This window comes from Plectropomus leopardus, chromosome 6 (genome assembly GCF_008729295.1).
Source record: "Plectropomus leopardus isolate mb chromosome 6, YSFRI_Pleo_2.0, whole genome shotgun sequence".
Lineage (NCBI taxonomy): Eukaryota > Metazoa > Chordata > Actinopteri > Perciformes > Serranidae > Plectropomus > Plectropomus leopardus.
The window spans coordinates 30,884,622-30,911,027 of NC_056468.1; the positions used below are offsets into that span (position 1 = coordinate 30,884,622).

General features: G+C 38.1%; 2 protein-coding genes across 3 annotated transcripts in view; both read right to left on the bottom strand.

The window, feature by feature from the left end:
- castor1 (cytosolic arginine sensor for mTORC1 subunit 1) overlaps positions 1-11,240 on the bottom strand; it is a 28,878-nt gene extending 17,638 nt beyond the window's left edge. Inside the window, exons 1-2 of one of the 2 annotated variants that reach the window (XR_006105895.1) lie at positions 10,939-11,240; positions 1,479-1,549 (exon numbers count right to left, since the gene is read on the bottom strand). Coding sequence is in view for 1 of the 2 variants with exons in the window: in XM_042487894.1 (XP_042343828.1) it covers positions 1,479-1,549; positions 10,939-11,051 (184 nt within the window). In the remaining variant the exon portion in view is untranslated. The remainder of the gene's footprint in view (positions 1-1,478; positions 1,550-10,938) is intronic. The other variant, XM_042487894.1, reaches the window with a different exon arrangement.
- A 1,648-nt stretch (positions 11,241-12,888) lies between these two features.
- Positions 12,889-24,141, bottom strand: nipsnap1 (nipsnap homolog 1 (C. elegans)). The gene is made up of 10 exons (XM_042488187.1): positions 23,915-24,141; positions 19,786-19,913; positions 19,076-19,121; positions 18,162-18,256; positions 17,692-17,762; positions 17,362-17,502; positions 15,579-15,610; positions 15,350-15,444; positions 15,024-15,107; positions 12,889-13,835 (listed from the first exon to the last, which is right to left on the bottom strand). Exons 1-10 carry the CDS (start codon positions 23,989-23,991, stop codon positions 13,771-13,773), a joined length of 834 nt encoding a protein of 277 aa, XP_042344121.1. The 5' UTR covers positions 23,992-24,141; the 3' UTR covers positions 12,889-13,770.
- Positions 24,142-26,406: the final 2,265 nt, after the last annotated feature.

The window sequence follows — 26,406 nt, forward strand, 5'->3', positions numbered from 1 at the left end:
AATGTAATATATATTACATAAACAAGTGATTTCAGTTAAAATTTTAGGAGCAATCACATTGACCACGAGTGCTACTTTCTCAGTCCTTTAAAATAGGATTAAATTCCCTCAAAGTAAACAGCTCTGACAATGTTGGGTCCTTCTGCACATGATTACAGGAAGAAGGGCCGCAATTTAAAACTTTTGTCGACTAGTTGTGTTTGAACCTGGGCATGTCAAACTGCTCACCCCCAGTTTGTAATGTCACAATGGTTACTTAGGGACTTGACAAAGCTCTTTTAGAGTCACAAAATAAAATATTGAACTGTTTTTTCACACTGAATAGTACTTAATTCCCCACATAAAACTCCCTTAAGTTTCAAAATGTGAAACTGGCAGCTTCCCTAAATCATTGTTTGGTTGACATTAGTAAGTGCATGTCTTGCATCATTTTCTGTTAGTACAAAATGGTAAATTCATTTCTTATATTCTGGACACCAAACAGGATACTACAAAGTGGGTTGACCAGATGAGAATGGATGAAATTTGGGGGTTGAGGGTCGACGTGGTCCTGTGGCTAAGGTGAATGTGGCCTCCAGTACATCTGTGCCAACAACACTTAAAACGCATGAAAATCAAAACTCAGCACTAAAATATTTTTGTTCATGCATTTAACTGTCTGTTTGTTAAAAGAAGTACAATGACTGTTGCATATGACAGTGTGGAAATCATTTTCCTTCACACACAATTGAGGATGATATGAAGTACAGTGTCTTGGCTGTGTTTACAAGATGCATGAACTCTTATGCACAAGTGACATATATGTTATTTTCAGAAGCTAAGCTTGTCATTCAGCTGTAGGAGCTTACAAACACATTATTTAGATATTTGTTATCACAGACTACTCTCCATCATGTGTTTTAAAACAGGTGGAATGACATCAGAAATTCTTAACTTGTATTGCCTAATGAGTGCAAAATAAAAGTGAACACACATCTATAATACTCACATATTTTACAACAAAAAGCGAGATTATAGTGGTAGTATAAGTGATTTGATAATAATATTTCATACTAATTCATGTAGATATTATCATAATAATGTGGATAATTTAATGAAACAGTTCTGTCATTTTAATGTTATTTGTGACATTTTGGCAGCGCTACAAAAAACACAATATGTTCAGTGCAGCAATTTTCAGGTCTGTGACTAAGTCAGGTCTCCTCTGCATTTTTCCTTCAACTCTCAATTTTAAGTGTAGTCTCGAAGAATACAGACAACTCTTGTTATAGCATTCTATTTCTTTAACAGTTACATTTTGGGACAAACAGGATGGGTTTAGGGAAAACTGCTCATAATTCCTGACTTGCAGTTTTTCCCTGCTACAAAGATTAGTATATGGCGTTTGCTTTGCGGTATCACTATATTGAGTGCATCTGGGACTAGAGCGATCACAGTGTGTGTCTGATGAAAGATATGTGTGCTCAAGGGTGTTTTACCTTTGAATCCTTCCTCGTCAAGGACGACTGTGTAGTTCTCTGGTGTCTCTGTCAGACTGAAAAACTTGCATCTGAAACAGGAAAGACGGTACAGATGGAGGGAGGTATGCGGTTGGGGAAACATGAGAAAACATGACAGGCAGGAGATGAGGAGGAGAGAGGAAGGAGAGAGAGAGAGGGAGAACAGTGTTATTCATTTGCAACTAACAAAAGAAGGTTCAGAGTTTCATGATCACAGTTACCAGGAATCAAGTAAACAGGGTTCTCCGAAATTCACACTGGTTTCAGGACTGGCTGTCACTCAGTAGCACAAGCCCAAGCTCAGTATTTTGCCAGCATCACTCCTTTGTCTTCTGCAAATGGTGGGTAACAAACAGAACTGGGGCACAGTCTGCTTCAGTTACCGACTGCTACATTCAAGGAAAGACCAAGCAACACCACTCTAAATCTGAGAAAATGTGATTATCAGAGTTCACATACATATGCTATGAGAGTGAAGTTTATAATTTGCTGACATATCTCTGAGGCACAACACAAAACATGTGCACATCCAACCTGTTTTGAGTCCAGCTCCAAATATTTAATTGACTCCAACAACATAAAACATTTTGACTCAACAGGGTCTTCCTCAGGTGAAAAATACTGAAAAACTATCACTGAGGTTGGCATTTTGCAGGCATCCAGACTCTTTGGTTAAACATTTGAAGAGACGGTGCAGTTTTGCAGACTGATACAGCCCATTGGGGTTAAAAATTTACTAAGAAAAGACATAAAAAAGGGCAGCTTGTATGAAGGTGTTGTCATTTGAGATCTCAGAACTACTCTCAACAAGACTGAACCTTTAAATTCCTCGATTACAATGTGCTTTACTTTCTCTTTCCAGTTTGGTATTTGTCTTCATCAGTATTCGGGCCAAAAGCATTTGCTTTCTAAGGCTGTTGCTTGGCCTGGTCGCAGTGCTCAGTTCTATTGAATGTTGCCTTTGTGGGGAAAAAAAAAGACTTAAAAAAGTAAACAGGCCCACGCTTTGGTCTGGGTTGAAGAAAGAAGGAAAACATTCCATTACACTTCAAATTAAGTTTCTGGACAGAAAATATTCTTCTTGTGCCACATCCAAAGAAATATCTTTGGTAAGTGCAGCTGAGCAGAACAGCAAGAATGGGATAGAGCTGAATTGTTATGTAAGTTATTTGCAGTGGAAATGATTACTGTGTAACCCAGTAGCTGGATTTGCCCTACAGCATCTTGTTTACTTGGACATCAATTGCAACTTTGACAAGAAACACAAGTGTTAAATCTTCACTGGCCAGTCAGGACTCAAAGCTTTCACTTTTAACTTTCAATACACTCTCAACTCAAACTCTTGAAGGCTTCAAGGGCTTTTTCACTTTTTTGGAAAGACTTCCTTCCATTGTCAAGACTCTTTCCTTGACTCTTAACTCTCTAGGAATAAAACAGAATAGAAGGAGTTCTTTCAGGCATCCAGGATTCTTGGGGTGTGAGTTGTTGAGTTGTTGAGTTTTTGTCACACACAGTATGCCTTCCATACACTAGATCATGAAAACTTTTAACAGATTGAAGTCTGACACACTCTCACATATAAAGACAATGCAAGCCTTTAAGTCACATATTTTAAGATTTTGCACAGACTGGGGGTCTTGCAGGCTCACCATTTGCAAAACTACAACTAGATTTCTTTTGAGATTATTCCCTATCCTGCTCCTGGGGAAAAATATTACGCCAAACTTTCTGTACGAAATGTGACAAATTAACAATTCTCTACATGTCCACAAACTCCAGAAACAGAGGATGAAAGGCATGAAAGTATTCTTGTCAATTCTGCACATAATCCATGAAAATAAACTGCATTTGCGTACAAACTTTGCATTTTGGATTTTGTAGCCTCAACTTGCTACCAGCCTCAGTGACTTCGCTGCACTATTTAAGTGGGAGGAGACGTTTCAAAAATTAAGATTCCTCATTAAATTAAGCGCTGACTGCTGGATCAGATACAGAAAATTTTTAGAAAAGGGGAGAAAAGAATTTTTTCAAAAAGGTATAGTTTTTTTAAGGCTTGCAAAGGAGTCTTAATTTATTTTGGTAGAGAGAACATATGGACTAAGCAACTTCTGCATGAACGACCTCTTTGTTTTGTTTAAGTCCCTAAAAAGGAAGAGCTCCATATTCCTGTTTTCCTAAAATGTCTCACTGGAGATACACCTTCCGCTTCCTCCGCTTATCAGTCAGCTGAGGCTATTACAGTAGAAGCCTGAGTGAGACTGCAATACTCCTGACTCAGCAAAAACTAATCCCTGCCATGAGATGGGACAATCACCCCACAGAGAGACAAAGAGAGAAACAGAGCAGAACACTGTAACACCAACAACCAGCTGTGCTGGCGAGCTCAGCCGGCCCATTGTGTTATAATACCCCCCTCATTTCCTGATGACCCTTCACCTTCCCCGGCTCGCAGTTTCCTGCAGGTAGAGTGTGCCAAGCATCTATACTGCATGTAGGGTTGGACAATATGAAGAAGGCCTATATCTTGGGTAAATGTAATTAATAAAGCACTTAGAACAGTCTGGTAAGTTTAGACAATTACATCAATATATTGTAACGTGGCCTTTAAAACCATGAAAAGACGACTTGCGGCGAAAATCTAAAATCTAAGATGATATCTAGTATCATAATCATAATATCAATAAACTGACCAGCCCTACCTGCAATTGTGGAACTTTATCATATGTAGTTTGTCTCTGGAGAAGAAAATGTAGGCTCTTTTTCTGGCAAGGCAGCCAAATCTCAACCATGTATAGGTTGGGTGTTGTCAAGCAACCTGAGGGAAATCCATCTGAGAGACAACTGGTATTGTTCAGTTTCCTGTTTATGAAGTAGAGATAAGACAGGTAAGCCTCACCTGAGCTTCATTGCTAAACGCTGACAAGTGCCAATCAATTTGCTTAACATTGCACTGCATTACTATGCAGTCCTTGCATCACTCTCACAGTGTAAGGAAAATTGCTTTTATCTCATCGGTGCAACCCTGAACTTTTTATTAAGTAGGTCTGGGCCCGACTCAGACTTCAGACTTCTGAATCAGATTTGGTTGTTCAATACGAAATTTCGATGATTTGTTTTGTTTTCCATACAAAGTTTAAAAGTTTGAATGGGCTCTGTGGAACAATCTGTGTGACAGCTGCATTCTCATCTCATAGTAAACAAGCTAACGGTGCCAACGATGGATCGCAAATGTGCAAAAACAATTTTTGCCGACACTATATATCAACATAAACCAGAGACTGTATCATAATGACTTGCTGTGAGCTGTAAATTCTCCACTTCTTCACCTTACACTGTGGTCTCTCTCTCCCTCTGTGCTGCTGCCTGCATGTCCGCAGCTGGGAAGAATAGCGTGGAAGTCAAGAGCACTCACTCCACAGCAAAATCTGGTAACCAAAACTTTCCCAGAAGTACATTGCACAGAAAAAAAACAACTGCTCAACTTGAATTTCAGTCGACTGAGGGTCTCAGACTGATGAGTTCAGTCTTAAATTTCCTTTCTATATCCTTCCAAAAAATGTATCTGCCCAACAAAACTAAGATATAGATTCAGTAGCTTTTCATATACAGTTTACTAAACTGTAGGTCCAGGAACCCTCCAAATGTCTCCCCACAACAAAGCTTTCAGTCTTTACTCTTACATGTCGGCGTACCCTTCCCTACACATCAGCACATGAAGGAAGAAACTGACAAGGCAGGACAAACCAAACTTAAGGGGAACACACTGGTGAGGGTCCGATTATGCTCAAACTGAAATCAGATCTGTGTATATAGTTCTTAACCCCTGAAAGAGAAGAGAAAAGCAGGTTGTGAGCCCTTTCTTTCTCATCTCAACAGACATAGCCAATCACAGCTTGATGTGGGTCCGAATGCCAGATAGTCAGTTTCCAAAAAGTTAGAAAAGTTGTAAAACATAACCAATTCCAGTGCTGGAAGGTACGTTTGTGGCCGGGCGTTTCCAAAGCTATTCATACATGAAGCACCTCTGAAGAAGAAGCAGCTCATTCTTGAATTACCTTTGATACACACTGAAGTGGCATGTTCACTTATACACAAAACATAATAGCCTTGGGTATTATGAATAAACAAACATGTTTGCACAGCACTTTGTAACAGTGACACATAGCCTATGAGTGATCACTGGTTGCGCTGAGTTTGAAAAGCAGGCCTCTTTCCATTGAAGTATAAAGAAACACAAAGAGAAGGAGACGGAAAATAACCCAAAGGGAGCAACAGGTAGCGAGGGAGCGGCCAAGTGGGGAAGATGAAAACCAGCCACATAAGAGTCTGGACTTTGATCCAGCTGCACAAAGCGATGGGCGGTAGCAGCGATGGGAGAATGAGGGTAGGTGGTGGTGGGGGTCTCAGCAACTGATGCTCCAGCTGAGGAAACATGATAAGAGCGGAGCAAACTGATGTTGTTGAAGTGTGAGGAGTGAGCCCCCACAGCCACCTCATCGTCAGTGGACGACCAAGCTGTCTGCTACCTTTGCAGCTTCCTACCAACTGTTTTGTGCCGTTCTCACGGCCTCCTCTTTTTTCAGAACAATGGGGAAGGGTTTTTTTCTTGAAATCCCTGCATGTTATTAGGGGGGGGGGTGGGGGGGGGGGGTTTGTGTAAACGAGGGGAGTGAGAGCCCCAACCTTGACAGATCACTGAAGCAGACAAGTGGAAAACTCCCCACCGGGTTTCTGGCTCAGCTGAGGCTTTGTTCCAACCCATGCTCTCGTTAGTGAGCTGCCGAAGAGAAGAAAAGAGGACTGTCTGTTTGGAGCCTGCATCCACAGTACAGTAAGCCCGGTACACTGGGCTGATACTGGGCTTTGATTAATACCACACCCATAAACTCCAAACGACTAAGGACAAAACATGACGAAACACTCACAGCTTGCAAGCCAATTGTCCATATTTTAACCTCTTTAAAAGAAGCATTTCACTGCTGGAAAAATGGTCATTTCACAAAACTGGGCTGTCAGTGCAGTAGAAAGTAGGGCTGGGCGATATGGCCTAAAAATAAAATCTCACAGACTAGTCTTTTTCCCTCTAAAAAAAAAAAATACAAACTATGAATTAGCAAATAAATTATGTACTACTACAGGTTAAACTACCCAGCAAAGTAATAATAATAGGCTCCACCTTTACCAGTTGCAACATTAAAATGATAATTACATTAATGCATTAATTACAGGAAGAAATAATAAAAATAAAATATTCTGAAATGGGCCATTCTGTAAAATAACAGCTTTTATTTTTGGTTACTTGAGCACATTTTGATGCTGATACATATTCACTTTTACTTATGTCAATTTTAAATAAAGGAATTTTACTTGTAACAGAGTAAGTCTACACTGCTTTAGTGCTACTTCTACATAAGTAGAATGTCTGGGTACTTTGTTCTCATAGTTAAACAGTACACTAAAATGCTTCTGAAAACAATTTATCAAGACGCTGGCATCACAGTAGCAAAATCTTGGTTCATATTTGATTGCCTACTTTTACCATTTGATGTGAATTTTTTCAGCCTTTGTTTACACAATACAGGTAACAGTATGGTGCCAACGTCCTAGTCAGAAATTCTCGTACTACAGCTAAACAGTACACTAAAATATGTTTCTGAAAACATTGTAGGTAAGAAATTGTTACTGCAGAAACTGAATCTTGCTTTATATTTGACAAGCACAAACAAGTTTTACAGTTTGATCGGAGTTTGGTCTGAGTTTAAGAGTTTAAGAGAGATTAGGGGGACTCGTTCTCAACCCATTTCTTTATTCTTTGTGTCCATGTTGGCACAAATCATGTCTTTTTGCTGGCAAAAAAAAGAAAAAGGACTGTGCCATTAGCTTTTGCTAAAAAGGTAGAAAACCTACAACCAGAACGCACTGGACTAATACACTAGTACTAATACAGCCTGTAGTGGAGCAACAGACCCAAGAGCCAGCGAAACTCCGCCGCATGATGTAAAATATGTCATACGACTGAGTTTTGCTGTGAGGGTAGGAGGGATGTCTAGGGACTGGTTAGATGGAGGGAAGTTTATCATAGTTCATGTAGTACCCACATTGTTATGATACAAAGCTGACTGAAAAGTATCACTTTAATGGGAGTATTTGTTCACATACTTTGGTGTTTAAATGTGTTTCTTTTGCAATAGTGTATGACGATAGATACACACACAAATCCTATACTCATCACTCACCTATAACTCATACTACAGAACATATCAGTCTGAATCTAAAAGCAAACCAAAGACCAAACCTCTAATGTCCTCATTGTTGGGGGACTTTTCTCACACCTTAACTCTTAACATTATGTCATTTCAGTAACTAAACATGGGTGACCTTCAGACATTAACACTATAGCCAATGGTGGGCTTGATGTGCCTCATTAAATAAGGTTTCTTATTTATTCTTAATCATGGACAAGACAAAGTCTCTGACTACTTTCATCCTCTGCACCACAGGTGTCTTAATACCTTTGCCTTGTTGCATGATATTGGAGGAAAATCTACCTTGCTCTTGGCTCCTGTAAGTGATTACCTCCTTAAAATTCTGCTCAGGACTTCTTTCAAATCACTCTGCATGCATTCTCAGGGAGTTGTTCTCTAATGAATAGCAGGGGCCTAAAAGAGGGAGACGGCTAAAACCAACCAAGGCAATCAGGCTTGTTTTTGCTCCATTGTTTTGAGTTGCTATGAACTCGAGCTGCTCCACCACTCCCCAAATCTACATCGTCTATAGTTTGACCAGAAGAGGGGGGAAAAAACAAAACCCTGCTATAGAAAAAGAACAGGAAAAAAACACATACAGAGCACAGTATGATGACATAACTCCAAAGCATGCACAACAGCATGGTGAAAAACAGACAGGCCTGCTAATCCAAGGAAGTGCAGCCTGCATGCTTTTTCTGGTTCATTCGCAGCCCAGCCTACTTTTTTTTTCTTTTTTTACCCCAGACACTGAAAGCATCACAGAGCAAATGAAAACATAGGGCCACACCTTTAAAATAAAATAAAACAACAACTGTAAATCTGTGTGCAGTTCCTGATCACTTAAAATTTCTCATTAAGAACCTGTCGGCCTGCACTAAGAAATACTGATGCAACAACAGTACATTGTTGCATTATTCACAATGACAAGTTGTTCACGCAGCATAGTTTACATGGTGGTGAAAGTCATCATGCCAGTGCCTGGTATGGACATGTCAAAACCTACCGCATTGCCCAATACTCTGGGACAAATGAGCACTGATAGATGCAGCTAGGCGTGAACAGACTTGAAGCGTTTGACAGGACATGAAATAAATCTCAATTCTCTGTCAGTTGACAAGATATGGACAGCAAGCGTTGATCCACTCACGCAGACACAGTCCAGTCTTGTTGCCCACTAAACTGATTATTAGAGGCCAATACTCATTGGATGCTTACAATAACCAAATCCTTGAGGACAGTGTTATCTAGGCCAGTGGTTCCCATCTGGTCCAGCCATAGGATCTAAAATTCTCCTTAGTCATAAGTACAAGGTCCACACTTTTGACAAATTACCATAGAATTTTATATCAAGAAAATATAACGCTTAGAACCAGGGTTGTCAGCGGAAATGTGTTATGGCAAGGCGATTAAGGTCCGTAGATGACGTGTTATTTTTTCTTTTTAAATTCAGGTTTATCATCAGCTGACATTCCTGTCTTTCCGAGGCTGTACCCGCTGAGTTTTAAAGCCAGTAATGATTCTGGTATTATTTGAAACTAGAAGGCATAAGTAATCTGTGGCAATATTAACCGGGTCATGCTCATTTCTCAGAAGGGGGTTTGAATAATGCTCCAAAGTTAAACTAAATTTTGGCGATGGAAAGATGCCATGGTCATCTCACAGGGGTCCCTTGCCCCCTGACCTCAAGATATCTGAATGACTCTCAGATCTATCACAATTCCCCTCTTTACAAACACGCCCACTTTATGCAAGTCTCATGCAGGTTTTTGCTGTCATTTCATTTCTAATAAAGACAGTCTGGTAAGAATTGCATTAGGATGTTTTGTAAGGCAAAATATTTGAATTAAAAACGTGATCAAAAAATCAGATTAATTAACAGGCCTACTTAATTAACAGTTACTTAGAACACAAAGAAATACTGCAAGAATAAACAGAAACCACACTTAAAGCTATGATGCCAGATATTATCTGTACCTCAAAATAAAGTGTGGTCCATACAAACTTGACACGTTCTCACTTGCGGTCCATTCAGAATGGACCAGCGAGTAACTTTTCGACCACGACCCATCAGTTGGGAACCACTGATGCGTAGGCTTCAGACATCACAGTGGACAAAGAGCATGAAAATCTTCTCTCACATTTGCTTACAGCCTCTTTGTAACTTGACATGAGAGCAGTAGCTGAGCTGCTGTCTGTCCTATATCATGTGCAGCTCAGAGACAGATGTTTAGTTCTTCTCCTAGCCATGCATATGTGGGCCAGCCGGAGCGATAAACAATTACATAACAAAGGGAGGATATCCAGGGATTAACTGAAAACTGGTGCTAATGCCAACATGGGTTCCTTACAAACTGGATGTTGGCTTTTGGTAAAGGGGGTCAAAGGTCACAATTGTACTGCAGAAACGAAGTACCACCAAAATACAGTGGAGGAGCTCTGCATTGCTTTTTAGGATGTTTGATCAATGCTGGTCCTAGAAGCAGCATGCAACAAATTTGTTGCAGACTTAAAACTCAAGGAACTGCTGTCCTTAAATGTTTTTAAATCTAAAATGAAATGAAAGAAGCAGATTCTATGGGATGTCGATGTTTTTAGCCTGCCTGGTTGTACAACTGACCCCTGGAAAACTCTCTTTGGACTCATAGACAGTTGTCTTTTATGCAAATTTTTGTGCTTGTGAATTGTATTTTATCTGCCCTTGTGTTTCTGCCTGCAACTTTGTGCTCTCACTGCTGACTGTCTTGGCCAGGGTTCCCTTGGAAAATAGATTCTTAATCTCAATGGGACCAACCTGATTAAACAAAGGTTACAAAATATATAGATAAATACATTGCTAAGCATTCATGCATGCATGCATTTTGCAGGACTACAAAATAAATAAGAAAATGCACTGTGTTTTTTGCAAATATAACCTAGATTATTGGGAAAAACTGCAATTGTAAGAATACTCTCTTTAGGTTGATGTGCAGCTTTCCAAACGCTATTTGTCATAAACTATTGTTTTTCCAACAGCTACATGTTTTGCAGTGTATCATTCGAAGAGGCAGAGCAGGGAGGGCATGCACAGGCAAATAACCCAGTAATGGCTCGGCCACCCAGTGAATGAATAGGCACTACGGGTTATCTCAATTCGTGCTTGATTATCAGGGTGATTCACACCTGCGCGACACAAACATCCCATCAGTTCTTACCGTGTCCTGTTCCGGAGAAATATCAGTTTAATCAGGGGGTGTGTGAAATTCACCAGCCCATTCTTGGATATGCTGGTGACCCGGAGCCTGTGGTCCAATATGTGCAAGTCCATATTGTCGGTTGCGAGCAGTGCAGTTTCCTCTGTGTGTGCATGCGGCGGAAATAAAACGCCCTCCTAGCTGAGTGATATCATGCAAATGTTAAATTTAGGCCGAGATGATGAGCATTACCGACGACTACAAGCAGCACGTCCTGCTGCGCGCGTCTCACAAGGCGAAAAAAACATCCGACGCAATCCGACTCCAGCTGAACTACTGTATATTCAAATACAAGGGCCAGCCCCTCACACGACACGCCCCCTCCTCTTAAAGCTACAGGTTTGTGGCACGTTAAATGTCTCGCGCGTGCTGAGAAGGGGTCAAGAGTTTAAAATTTAAATTCCCTCTGGAGCGTTTTCTCGCTAGAATTAAACTACTTATATACACTGTCTGCACAAAATATGTGGACATATTTCACATTTTGGGATTTTGATTTGTGAAGAGTGATTTTGATTGGGGGATTATTTTATTTGATTTTTTTGGTTTGTTTTTTAGGTAATATAAGTCAAACTATGCAGTTTTGAAAAAGCGCATTGCGTAGTATGGATTATGGAAGCGAAAAAGGGGACACACTTGTTTTATTTATTATCATTATTATTATTATTTTAACATTTAAACACCAAAAAGCAAAGCATTGAAAATATTTTACTCAGAAAACCATGTGTCTGAATGCATTTGTTACAAATTTACCAATTTGAAATATGTGTCAAATCTCTTCATATGCAATTATACAACTATAGCTAAAGCAATCAAAGCACGCACAACCAGACTTAAGTTTTTACCCCAAAGACATCTTCACATTGAAAACTGCACTAAAATGCACAGTCCTATACTGAGAAGCACTTAGATTCCTGTGCAATCCTCTATGTGCAATATAATGTAGGCATAGATACTGTGTATGTATGTTTGAACTGGTGTGTATGTATGGGTATGCATGTGTGATATAACTTAATACTATTCATTTATTATATTTTCACTATGTATTGATTGTATTTGATCATATGCCCTTTTATTCTATTTGAGACTTGCACGGGCAGTGCAATTAAATTTTGGTTGTATTCATCTGTACAGTGACAATAAAGATATTCTATTCTACTTTTTTTCAGTGCTCACTGATATGTATCCAAAAAGTCTGAATGCAATCAAACCCACTTCTGGCCTGACAGAGCACGGTTTGTCAGTCATCTGATTTTTAAAAATGCAGCTCAATAATTGAAACCCAAAGCTATAATTTGCACTGTTTAGGTTGAATTGACTGTGCCAGATGTTGCCATTTCAAAATTTTCACCTACATTTTTTGGATCTGATTTCATGAACATGAAACAATATATATATTTTAAAATTCAGCTTTTAAAATTAATTCAATTGCACTCTTCTCAAAGGAAATATTTAAAAACTATGAATTCAGTTGTACTGTTAAAGATTTCAATTACATATGGCTCTTATTTGCCTCCATAGCAAAAAGAAAAAAGAAAAATTGGGGGGAAAAACATATATTTTCATGTTGCTTGTGTGTGTCCTGACTCCCAGGTTGGAAGTCACTGTTTTATACAAATAGCTTACTTCCAACTTAATGACAGCAGAGGGCCCTTTAGCCTTTACATCTTGATTAGGTTATAATTATTTTCTTTGACAGACTCAGACTTTCCCAAACACCACCACCACCTCTTTTAGTTCATGGAATGGCTATAACCTAGGTTATTTAATTTAACTTTTTAATTTATTTAATTCAACCACTTTCAATAATTATTCAACTTGTGTGTTATTCTGGAAACATAAAACATGCGCTGTACATAAAGGAAGTCCCTACTGAATATATTTCCCCCTAAAATAATGTCATGAGAGGAAACCAAACTTGTGGGGATATAAAATGTTTTTAAAAGTTGAATTTTATCACAAGAATAACTTGAACCACTTTTACGAATCAAGAAAAGCTCAGCTTTGTTAGTTTACCCTTTTTTTTATTATTATCTTTCGGTTATTTTTAAAACTTGCCTAACCACAATACCAAAGCTCCTTTTTAACATTGATTCTGAGCTTTACACACTGCCGTCATTTGTTTTGAAAAACACTGACCACCTGCTTACAACAGAAGCTACCAATGTGCTCTTGGTAAGCTCAAGTCACATCTTGCTGTAAATTTTAATCAGAGAAATGATGTGATATTTTAATGAGTGAGGTAGTCTGACAAGCTTTATTTGATCAAACATGCCTCTCACAGTCACAGCTGTGAAGCTCAGTGTGATCTCATTCAGTGTGATTCATATTCAGTCATAAAAGTGCAATCATAAAAGGCTGGGTGGAACCTAGTCATTCACTGCAGAAAAACAAATACACTGTCAATTACCATAACTCATGATTAAAAACAAAAATCAGGAAACATACTGCGCCTAGCTCGACACAATTGCATCATTTTCTCTACAGTGTAACATACGTGCAGGTAATGTAATGCATAGAATTTGGTATTTCGTTGCGCCAGTTTGTCATTCCTTTTTTTACATATTTGACCTAAACTTCTGAAAACATGGCCTTTTCAGTATTCTCAAAATATATGCACACACACACTGCATTATTACATTTCATGACTGGCTAGCTGCTATGGAAATGTCGAATCAGAAAATGTTTTTGTTTACATCCTTAAACAGATCATGTGACAATAAAATAAAACTACATATTGCTCTAGCAGTAGGTGAATGACTTTTTAGTCAAAGCGTTGCTCCGAGATTCATCTTCTCATTGTAAAGGCGAACTGTTGGTGGGAATCATTATTCTAGACTCCATGCTTCTGATCAGCGGCACTAAAGACAGAAAGAGAAACCTGTTAAAGAGTTTAACATTAAACACGGACTTACCGTAATAACTAATAAAGCAAAATTATGACTTCTCAAGTTGCAACTTTATGCCATTATATGATATGATTCACACTGAAGAAAGATATTTACAGTACTGTGCAAAAGCCCTATCCATCCATCCATCCATCCATCCATCCATCTATCTATCTATCTATCTATCTATCTATCTATCTATCTATCTATCTATCTATCTTTGTTATGATACAAAACAAAGAGAACATGTAAAATGCATTAAAACACCAAATGTCAGGACAAAGTGGCTTCTTCAGACTGAAGTCAGCATTTGGTATGAAAGCTCAATCAATATTAAGCTTTGGACATATTTTGAATCTTAAATAAATACACCAGAGGATTAGCATTGTAAATCTCACATTGTCTGCCCAAGAGCATTTAAGACATGCTAAGTGTAAAGTGAGGTCACACTAAAGCATAATAGCTATAAATGTGTCTTAATGAGCCGAAACAGTGAGAATTGCCTGTGCTACCAAAGAAGATAAGCCTGCATGACCATTTGTGTGACACTGCAACACCATTTTGTGTATATACAATTTATGATGCAGTCGAGAAAAAGCTTCTCCCTACTATACTAACTCATATGTAACCCTGTGCTTACCTGCTCACTTTGCTGTTGCTGCTACGAGGCTGCTCTTGATAGATGACTTTATTGTTTGCTGCTTCCACTTCTTCAGCATCTACCCTTGGGCTTTCCACTTCATATTCCCTGAGGAGGATCTGCACTGATCTCTTCCTATACTCTCATCCGTCACTCAATATGCTTCACATGGCGAGATAGTCCAGTAAACTTTACATTTCAATACACAAGTCGTCAGTCCAGACTTCCTCTTGTGTTGCAGTAAAGTAGAAAAATATCTCCAGTGCTTTCCATCTTGTTTGAATTCTAAGCACGTGACTTTCACATCATCATAGCTCCCATTTGGCATCTAATCATTTTTAGGCAACAATTCTTAATGCACCCAACGCATTTAAACCACAACTTTAGTTATTGTTGTGACCTAAACTCCCACTGCAAAGCATACGAATACACTACAAATATTGGCTTGTAATCACCATCTTATAATGGAAACATCATCTTTAGAATAATGTTAGATTTTTTTTCCTTTGCATCTCTCCTACCTGTGTAATACACATTTGCATCCCACCCTTCCTTCAGCCACGCAGAGTTCCTCGTCTCCTCTCGGGACTGCAGGCTTCCATAAGCTGTAAGTAACCAAACCATATATCACATTATATGATATGAATTGATTCCACTCTCATACAAAGGATTTTACTTTTATATTCATGAGAAACTGAAAGTGTTTCTACTTCTTCTAATGATCAATCCCCAAAACTTTACATGTATTTTTTCACCAGTTTTAACATTTTCAAGTTTTAAAGCTCACTCACTACACAAACATCCACTGCAAAATCTCCGAGGTCATGAACAAATATCACATACTCACCCCACAAATGATGAACAACATAAAGGTCACCGATCTGTGAGAAGAACCCGCCCACGGCTTCGTTGTTTTCCTGTCTGTATTTGATTGCCCTCGCCCTGTTGAAAGACATGTTATTTTCAGCGGTATAGTGATCACCTGGACACCAGTATAACTTAATGCTTACACTAGAAAAAGTTCAGGCAACTTACATCATTTATATTATAAGCAAAGTTAGCTTGTTGAGACTTACCAGTGGTTTCCCCATTCAATCATAGTTCCTGGCTGAAACACACAGGGCAAGATAAAACATTAACAGAGTTTGAAATTGAAACATGACATTAAATTGCAGCATCACCCTTAAACAAACAGGGCAGTTATTTTACACGAGCACACACAGCCTAATCACTCAGAGCGCTATGATATGAACGAGCGTGCTCACAGCAGTTTAACAGCACATTTAAAGCTTATTCATCACACACAAACCAACCAGCTTACGTGACACACGAGCCCACATGCAGGAAGAGCTCCACTATAGTTTGCACACAGATTTTATTCACAGAGACAGTATGTTTTGAACCCTTTTATCAGGATCGTCTTTCCATTTGTGGACAGATCAAGACAATGACTCATCTGTGAGTGAGTGAGTGAGTGAGTGAGTGAGTGAGTGAGTGAGTGAGTGAGTGAGTGTAAATCACACAAGCGGCCTTCTGAGGGGGCAAAACAGCAGAATGTATAAGATGTGAAAAAGATATGATTTTATCAGACACAACAGCCAACCTCTTGGCATTAATGTGCACTTTAGTGTCTGATTTGGAAGTGATGCGGTCAAAATGCATCCTGTCAGCAGCTGATCTAAGAGCTAAAATATGCCTTGCTGATAAAGAGAGATAAGGGGAGAATTGCATCACTCCTTCAAGACAAAAGGCCGCCCAAAACTATGCAATGAAATAACATTTTGAGAGTAAGTGCAATGGCAACATATAACCAATACTGTGTAAAACAGGGACACATGGACGAAGATCGATTTGAGTTTTAAAGGAACAGGCTGCATGATTGAAGCAGGGAATTTAAATTTGGGTCCTACTTCGTCATGACAATGTTATTAATACTGGCTCCTGAATATATACAATATGTCTCCCACATTCAGATGATAGGGATGCTGCTGTGTGATGCAAAATGTTGCATTACAGATAGTTGCGGTTGAAATTGTTCAACTTCATAAACCTAGAAGAAATTCTTCTGTTCAATATCTGAACTAAACCAGGAATACACAACTTGCTTTGCCCAGGGGCGTTTTGCAAAATGACAAGATGCCACAGGCCATAAAACGAACATTAATAATTCATATACAAATAATTATCTTGGAACTCTGTCAGGGTGTTTGGGGGATCCTCCCCATGGCATTTTATTTTTATAAACAACCTCTATTTTGATTTCTGTGCACTCTGGCACCTTGTTCAAAGAACAGAAAATCCCTGTGTAAGTCAAAATATTTTCATTGTAAATTTCAAAATGGTCCGTGCCCACCTGGCCCAAACAATGGTACTTGAGTTCTCATAAACTTATAGTTCTGTAACAATTTGGTGGTCTTACTACTAAATGATTCAAAAAACAGCAACATCAAATATGAGTTTAATTAGGGATGCACGATAATATTGGCATCGAATATCAGCAAAAATCCAGAATCCTGCATCCCTAAGTCTAAAAATGGCATGGCATTTTCAAAAAAAATTTAACCCTAACCCTACTACTCAAAAAAGGACTACAGTACACATTTGATCTCACAAATGTGATATATAAAAAACATTTATGTCTTAAGGAAATGAGTAATGGGATTTAATAACTTTGATTGCAACTGTATGCCATTTTGCAGTCTTTACATATAAGGATTTGTTTTAATAACAGTACATGTAAAACAACTGAGAGAACTGACTGACTGACTGCAAACTGTGACATCTTAAGTAAAAGCCATGGAGCAATATTCAAATACATGAAAGATAAGCAATTTGGATTAGTCTTGTATATGTATATACCTTGAGGTGATAGGTGCGCATTTCGTAGATGTTGGGTCCTGGTCTGGGCAAGGGTTCATTCCAGAAACTAAACTCCAGGAGGAGCTGATTTCGCCTTGAAATCAACATCTTTGCCCTCTCTTTCCGAAACTCTAAATACTCCTAAAGAGAGATAAAAATATTTTTCATGATAAAAAAATACACAATATATTATCAAGAGCTTTTCTACTGCTTAAATGTGAACTATAGTTCGGCAAAGTCAAGATAAAAGTCCAATCAGCATGAATTGAATTTTTATATTTCCTAGTCTGTATAATAAAAGAAAAGATTAAAAAACTGTTTATAGTGAACCTTGTTATCGTGTAGCTTCTTCAGGCACTCAGTCAAGGCTGGGTAGCCTCCTCGGTATCGCCATAGATGCACTGCAACAAACACACCAGCAGATGTCACTGTAGCACTGTGTTCAGACTGAAGCCACCCACACAATCAACAGATACAGTACCTCCATCGTTATGTGATCCCTTCTTCCTGTCACTGAATGCTCTTAACGTAAATCATATAGCTTAAATGATCATATGTGGAAAGAGGTGTTGGCACTGAGTCATCTGGTAGTGTATGTGCTTTTTCTCTGTGATGCTCTGCCAAACATTTTACAGGCAAACTGCAGCCACAATATGTAATAAGTGTTGTTGTTCATGAGGCCTTGAGAGAGAAAAAATAAATCTTGTCCTTAGCACAAACAGTGACTGTGAACAACAGAGGCGACACTTTTCATCATCTTTCAATCATGTTTTCTGTTCACAGTTCCACTCGCTGCTTACCAGCTTGGTCCTGCTCTCCGTACCAGGTATTCCAGCTCCCAACTACCTCACATGGGTAGTCCTGGTCCCGATGGAGCCTGTTTTGCACCTCAGCCCTGACGGCAGCATAAAAGAAAATACAAATTATTCACACACTGGATGTAAGAATGTGTGTTATAAAATACTGTCACTTCACCACAACTACCAACTAGAGGGCACTCAGAGAGCATAAAGTCCACAGTTATCTAACTCGCTGTTACACCAAAGACATTAGTTCAATTTTACGCTAAATTACTCTTATGATTCTACAAGAATACCATGTCATAAAGTACAGAAGTGTGAATATGGGAAACTTTTAAATTGCATCATCAACAAAATTCAATCAGCAGCTCCTTGACTCAAATCATAACTTACCTAATTTGTCTACCAGATTATATGGATACATCTTTTTTAATGTATAATTGCGATTAACCCAATAAAACAAGCAATGGATTGAAAACACACATTGATTGGTGGAGTTAATACAGAAGAGGTTTTAAAGGGAAAGTTCACCCCACCAAAAAAACAAAATTACACATTTTTCCTCATGCCTGTAGTGCTATTCATCAGTGTGAATTGTTATGATGTGAGTTGCTGTGTGTTGGAGATATTAGCCGCAATTTTATGGAACTAGATGGCACTCGGCTTGTGATGCTAAAAGCGCAAAAAAAAAAAAAAAAAAGAAACAAGGTCTGTGGATAATCTTGAGTAACTGATGATTTCTGAAAGGGGAGACATTGCTGTTGAGTTTTTCAGCTGTATTTTTGGGGCATTCTGAGCAACACAAGCTGAGTGCCATCTAGTTCTACTGTACTGGAGAGAAGGCAGAAATCTCTACTGCTGATTTTGTTTGATTTTGGGGTGAACTGTCCCTTTAAAGCAGTGAACACACTCACTCTAGACTGTTGTACGCTTCCAGGCACTCTGGTTTGACGTTGTGAACTGAAAAAAAAAAAAGACGAGAGAGCTAGACTTATCTGAAAGGGGTGATTTTTTTTTTTTTTGAATACAAGCAACCATCAAATTCTTCAACAAAGTAATTTCACACTCGGATTCAGCAAAGTCTTCTATATACAAAACTGATTTGCTTTCAATAGGTTATAGGCTACGGCTGATAGAGTGTTCAAATTGAAATCCTTACATGGTGTGATGTACGCCACAAAAAAAGATCAAAGCCTGGGGAGAATGATAGATTTCTCTACGAGAGACAGACAGTTATCTCCGCGGACTCAAAAGAAAACCAGACAAATTGTTTTGATGTCGCCTTCAGAACTTTACAGAATTGACACATCATAATATTACAGAATATTACAAATGCAGCCTGTATGTTTTACATGTATGACTAACAGAGACACGCTGTCTCTCATGCTACTTTCAGTTTTCTCTGAGGTCGCTGAGGCCAGAATGGATTGAATTTGATTAACATTATTAACTTAGCTGTGTTCTGCAGACAAATGGATGACAGACTGTTGAGACTCAAAACAGAATCCATTTCATTAAAATATGATGTAACTGTATCACATTCACTTGTGTTTGGCCCTGCGTAACCCCGCGCTTGCTGAAGATAATCCTTCACATGTAAGTAAGTAAAAGACATTATGCCTACATTGAATTTTATACAGGTTGCTGGTCTCTTTCTTTGACAGCAGGTTGGAGTGGGCATCTTTCCTGGCATCGACTTTGTGCACAAACAAGGAACGGAACCAGCCTTTGTCGCCGCTCTCTGAAAACCTCCTACACAGAAACAGGATGAAAGAAAGTTTCACAAAGGCTCAAAGCGCTCAAACATAAAACAGAGAAAGTTGTCGATATAAGAAAAACTTAAAAGGGACGTAGAGATATGCGTGACATATGGGCTAAAAGATAGTCATGCTAATACGCTTTGATATGAAAAAACATGCATAGTGTATGAGTGAGTGGGCTGAATGCCATAGCTGGTGTCTTCAGCATAAAATTTCTTTTCACCCACTCTGGAGAGGATTAAAGGGGAGTATCAGGCACTTTAGGAACTATTGCTGCAATCTAAGAGGCTCCAATCTGTATTTGAACATGAAAAACTGTCTCTCAAAGTCAGAGAGATGATTTTAGGACTTAAAGGGATAGTTCAGATATTTTGAAGTGGGGTTTATATGTGACACTTTTCCACAGATCAGTCTATTACATACTGTAGATGTGAGTCGGCACGCCCCCAGTTTGAAGAAACAGGCTGGAGTCTCACATGGAAGCTAAGCAAATGAGAACCCAGTAAGGAGTCCTAAAACCGGGAGATGAATGAGCATTTCAGCACCTTCGGGTCCCTTTTCTCAAAGCCAGTGGGTTTTTGTAGGGCTGTACCCGCTTCATGCCAGTCGAATCAGATTTGGCTGTTAAATGTGAATGTTCAGTGATTCGTTTTGTTTTCAATATAACCTTTCAAAGTAGTATAACATCATATAGTAAACAAGCTAACTGCGCTACTGACGGATAGTAATTGCGCAACACTTTTTGCTGACACTAGACATCAGCAAAGGCAAGAGACTTTATCTTATTAACTTGCTGTGAGCTGTAAATTCACCACTTCATCTTAGGGCAGTCTTTCTCTCCCTCTCTGCCGCCGCAGCTTGTCTGCAGCTGCAGAGTAGCAAAAAAGTCAACAGCACCCACTCCGCAGCAAAATCTAGCGACCAAAACATCTCCAGAAGTACACTGAACAGAAAAAAAAACACGCCTTGAAGCAAACTCAGTTGAATGAGGGTCTCCGTCTGATGATTCCAGCTCCAGCTTTCAAGGAGCAGCCCTAACTTTTTGAATGGGTTTTGGTTAAATATCTGAAATGAGGTCTGAAGTTAACACAAGCTTCAGAGACTTTCACATTCTGTTTTACAAAATAAAACATGTCAGTAAACACCCACTTGCAAAGTTTGATGCTATTATGCATCTTGAATAAGACAGGTGCTAACAAGTTGGTTTAAAGAGACTGCAGTTATCACATGAGGAACACCAGGTACTTCTGAAAGCCATAGCCACAATCTTCATATCTTAGCAGAAATTCAGCGGGGTATACGGCGTCTGACGGACAGTGTTGGTGTGCAGCCTGAGAGCGGTCTGATGTTGCATTTAGACTTAAAAAATCCTGAAAGTGGCATTCATTTATGAAGATTACCTTGATAAAAAAGTGTAAGTACCATAAACTTTTGTTTACCACAGAGCCTATTTTCGGCAGTGATTCACATTCCAATGGAAAAATCCCATAGACTTTTTGACGAGAGAACCAGGGCGAAGCTAACTTTCTTGGTCGGCCGACAGAAAAAAGTCATCCCCGGGGCACTCTGTGTATTGCTGTGAAGGGGTCAGCAACCAAACATACTTTAGCCACATAAAAAAATAAATATCAGTTTAAACAGGTTTATGCTGTACTGAGAGTATTTTCACTGCAAAATGAAGCCATTATATCGATCTCTTGAGGAAAAACTGTCATTTAACATCACTGAACACAGGAGTTGCTGCCTCAATCAGTCTGTCTGACCTTAAAGCAAAGCAGTGAAAATACTCTTAATATACCGTGCCCTTAAACTGATATTAACCTTTTGAGATGGCCAAAATACCTTTAATTTCTGACCTCCATTCACAACAGTGCATTGCTTCTGTGTCGGTTCCAGCCTGCTTCTCTAAACTGGGGGTGTGTTGACAGACATCTACCGACTATGGAGAAGTACTCAATAAAGCCCCACTTGCAAAAATCTGAACTGTCCCTTTAACCCTTACAAACCTGAGCACACTGGCTTGATTTCTTTCAAAAGCATGAGAAGAAGGCAATGAGCAACAAAAGAAGAAATGACCCAAAAATAAGCAAGAAATTAGTCAAAAGCACATGAAAAATAGAGAAAAAAATTGTTGTTTTTTTAAAAAAAGGCAAACAAGACAAGAAAAAGTGCTTGAAAACTGAAATACTTCTGTAACATTAACACAATTTTAAACATGTAACTATAATAATTATAAATATACTTTTCCACTCGCCTTTTTAAAAATAATTCTCTATAATAATTGCAGTTTGAGAAATGTTTCTTACCAAGTTGCCCATTTCCTTATTTCCTGTGTTTTTTTCTTTTTGTTTTTTATTAAAAGAAATCACATCAATTTGCTGAGGTTTCAAAGATTTAAATACTTGTAAAAGGCACCTGTGAAAAACACAAGAAAAGTGATGTCGCTCCAGGTTTCAGAGGGTTAAATCTGTTGTTTTCAGTCTGCAGGCTACTTTAAGGAACTATCCCACAGAAAGTGAAACAGGAAGTTTCAGAAGAACAGAGACTATTCCTAATAATATTATTGACTTACAGCTCGTAATCGCAAGAGACATGTCAAAAGTACTGCTGGTATTTCATAATATGTGACTTATAGCTGTATATACAGAGCTATATAGTGTTAAATAGAGCTCCCACACTCAGTTAGACGTCAAATCCAAGGACATTTTCACGCCTTTAAAGCTTTTTATTAACCTCTAGTTTTGAAATCATTTTGAAGCTGCTTCAATGTCAACATTAACCTCAATTTCAAGATCTGAAACAAGAACAGCCCAAAGAGAATAGCTGGCATATGCCCACTTGGATTAGGGAGTTATATTGTGCATAATGTTTACTTATATGTGGCACTTTCAAGGCCGCCTGTTACTTCAACAACACTCGCTGAGGCTTTATTTATTCTTCTAAAATCCACAAACTTTCAAGGTCAGCGAGACTTCTTTTTTTAATAACCTCAAGGGCCAATGGCTTTAATTGAGAACTATAATTAGAAATGAATTCCCTATGGCTCCCTCTCAAAAATAATATTCTAGCCAGAAAATTGTTTCTGAATAAAGCCAGCCAGCCACAGAGGATATGCATACAGATAAGGTGTTAACCCTTTGAAACCTGGATTGGATTCAGTTTTCTTGTGCTGCATTCAGACACCAACAAATATTTTTGTTTTGTTTTTTGCCAAAAAAGATTGGAGAAAAAAAAGCAATGATTAACTTGGCAATTTAAAAAAAAAAAAAAGTTTTTTAAAAAGAAAAAAAAAATAAATAGAGGAAAAGGTCAGGAAAACTCTATTTATAATTACAATGACTTTATTTATTTATTTTTTTCAGGTAATTTCCTTGTAACTTTGTACTATTTTCTTTCTAATTTTTGGCCCATGTCCTTTTAAGTTTCTAGTTGCCTTCACCGCATGTTTTCTTTGAAAGAAATGAAACCAGTACGCTCTGGTTTTTAAGGGTTAATAGGTGGTGGATACATTGAGTATATCTTTACAGGACAAAGTTCAGAGGTCCAGCAAATGATTAAAGCTGGTTTGGAAACCTGCCTGCTCGTTTTGATCATAATGAGCCTGTTGTCTTACAGTAAAAAGGTATTAATTGAGCATAATGCAATTACACGCACATTGACTCACTCTGTCATTAGTAATATATAATTTGTTACACCTGAATGACGATAAATACAGGCTATAATAACATATGGAGCGTTAGCAAAAAAAAAAACGACGGTTTAAAAAACATTTAAAGTTTAGTTTAATGTTAAGTTAGCAAACGTGAGCTGTATAAAAAAAAGTCTGTTTAATTAAGTTATAGTTTTGGTAAAAGTTACATAGCAAAATAACGCAGACGTTATCCCCAAAATGTACCGTTAGCAACTCGTTAGCACACTGAAGGAAGCTTCATAACGTCACACAGGCCGTTTAATGCATGCTAAGCTAACACTGGAAAAAAGAAACGTGTTTACCTGGTCGTTTGGTGCAGATTCACAGAATACCTGGACAACATTTGTCCTTTAGACCACACCGAAGAAGTCGTCGCCATGTTCCTCTGTGAGGTAAAAACTTCTGCGAACAAGTAAACTCGCCGGTCTGGTTAATGTTTACCTTCCTATCTGTGGGGTTTTTGACTGATTTTAACCCGTCAAAGCTGCTAAACCCGCCGGAGATTTAAAAACACGTGACCGTGTGATGCAGGACGCAGTGATCGATACGCACAATCGATCAGACCTGATTAGTTGAGCGTGACTGTCAATGAAAATGAGCGGCTTAAAAACATTGTTATGCGAAGATCTTTTACTGAAAACAGCAGTTTAATGATTTAATTGTATGCATAAACCCCTTATGTTATTTCTTTATTATTATTATTATTATTCGCATATACAAAGGGTGGTATCAGGCAGGCTAATGTAGGAGCCTTTCTTGGTATATTACCAAGAAAATCACCTAAAATTCTGGAGACTACCATAAGAGTAACTTTTAGAACTTATGTTTCTATTTCATATTTCTATTTACAGCAAATATGTTGCAAAATTAAATACTTTAACCCGTTTGGATCCCAATTATGTTCCAAACACACACACACACACACACACACACACATTAAATGTTGTAATGGGAGATTTCTACTCTATTTTATTAGGCCCTATGTATTTTTTTTCAGTCCATTCCAATGAACGAATAATCTTAACACAGAAATCACCTAATAGCCAAAAACTGACAATAAATTGTATAAAAAGACAGTTTTTTAAACAAAAAAATATGAGATTATGAGAATTTTCAAAGAATGGTCAACTCAGGGATGCTTTAAAACACATTGCATACATATTTTTTATTTGTCATCATGACTTAAAATATCCTCAATTTCCTGAGTATCCTCAGAAACCAGCATGTTGAAAACCTCCTGGGTTGAATATTATATAAGCATAATAAATAGGATGTATTTTAAATTGATTGTATCATTAGAATATCAGAACAGTCATTCTGTTCATTTTCCAGATCCAATTAAAGTTTTTTTTAAAAAAATTAAATCATACATGTAACCTAACTATTAATTCAACAAAATTGTTCAACTTTTTCTGCTGTGCTTTCCTTGTTTTTTGGCAGGGGCCTGCAATAACATAAGTTATGATTTTATGGCACTTGAACATTTTACCTCAGAAAAATGCCACTTTTTTGGGTCCAGTTTTACCTACATGCATTAAATACTCACTCAAAACCCCTTCCCATAAAAAACAATATTGTGAAAATATTTTGATTATAAGTCAATCAGTATAATGCAACATATTAAAATAATTTTGTTTGTACTCTTGTTGTTTTAGTTGCGAGGCTCTCATAACCAAAAAAAGAATATCATCAGTTCACGTGGCTAACCTGGCAAGTTATGGGACCAGTTATTTATGCTCACTTTTGCTTTGCACATCCTAGGTATCTCAGACCAATAAAATTGTTTTTTATGTGTAGTACATTTGTAGCAACAATGCAAAAGCATGTGTAGTGACTGGCTGCTCATACTGAAAGAATCCAAGATGTAAAACCCCACTTGACCTTTTTTACCTGACGTCCCAGGTTACCTGACCTCTCCCTATGCTACATAGGCTATTTAAAACTTTGGATATCTGTGTAATTATTATTGCATATTTTTCAGAGTATGTTATGTTAAATGTTAATTTAATGTTGTTTTTTTTAATCTGAATTGTTGTAACTGCCATTTTGCAGTTGTTCAATTTTTATACTAATTAAATAAAGTAATTAAAAATCTCAACTGCAGCCATCAGATAAAAATAGTGGAACAAAAAGTACATTTTCCTCTGAAAATCCTTCCCTTACATAGCTGCTAATATATAAAACTCAAGTAAAGTGCATTAGGGTTCCATAACACCGCTGCTGTAAATACTCTCTCTGCTACCTCCAATCCCGGCATTTAAAGATCATAAATAGACATAACTCAGTCATCCATTGAAACAAATACATATACGTCATTTCACTGTCTCTAAATGCCAGCTCACTGTATCTACCACTGCTGGAGTTGTCCTGCTGCAGTAAACAGGTCTCTTATCTAACAGTGGATTATTCTTTCAAAGCTGCTTTCTCTATTAGACTAGTCATACAGTACTTAAATCCTTTTTGTGCAACCCACTTTCGCTTCTTTTCATACACAATGTGGTGCTCCCTGATCCTCTCCATCATTCTACCCACTGACATTATATAACATCAAATCAGATCATACCTAAAAAGAATCATACTCAATACCTGTATTGTATGCCTGTGTTCAATTACTTGAAGCACGCACACATGCTGTGTATGTCTTTTGGAAAATGAGCAACCTCTCTGAATAATCTTTAAAATGATTGCATATTTAACAAGTTTTATTTGATATAAAAACATTTCATTCAGTGGAACATGCTCTCATGGCTCTTTTTAAAAAACTGACATCTTTTTAAAATGATACCCTTGCACG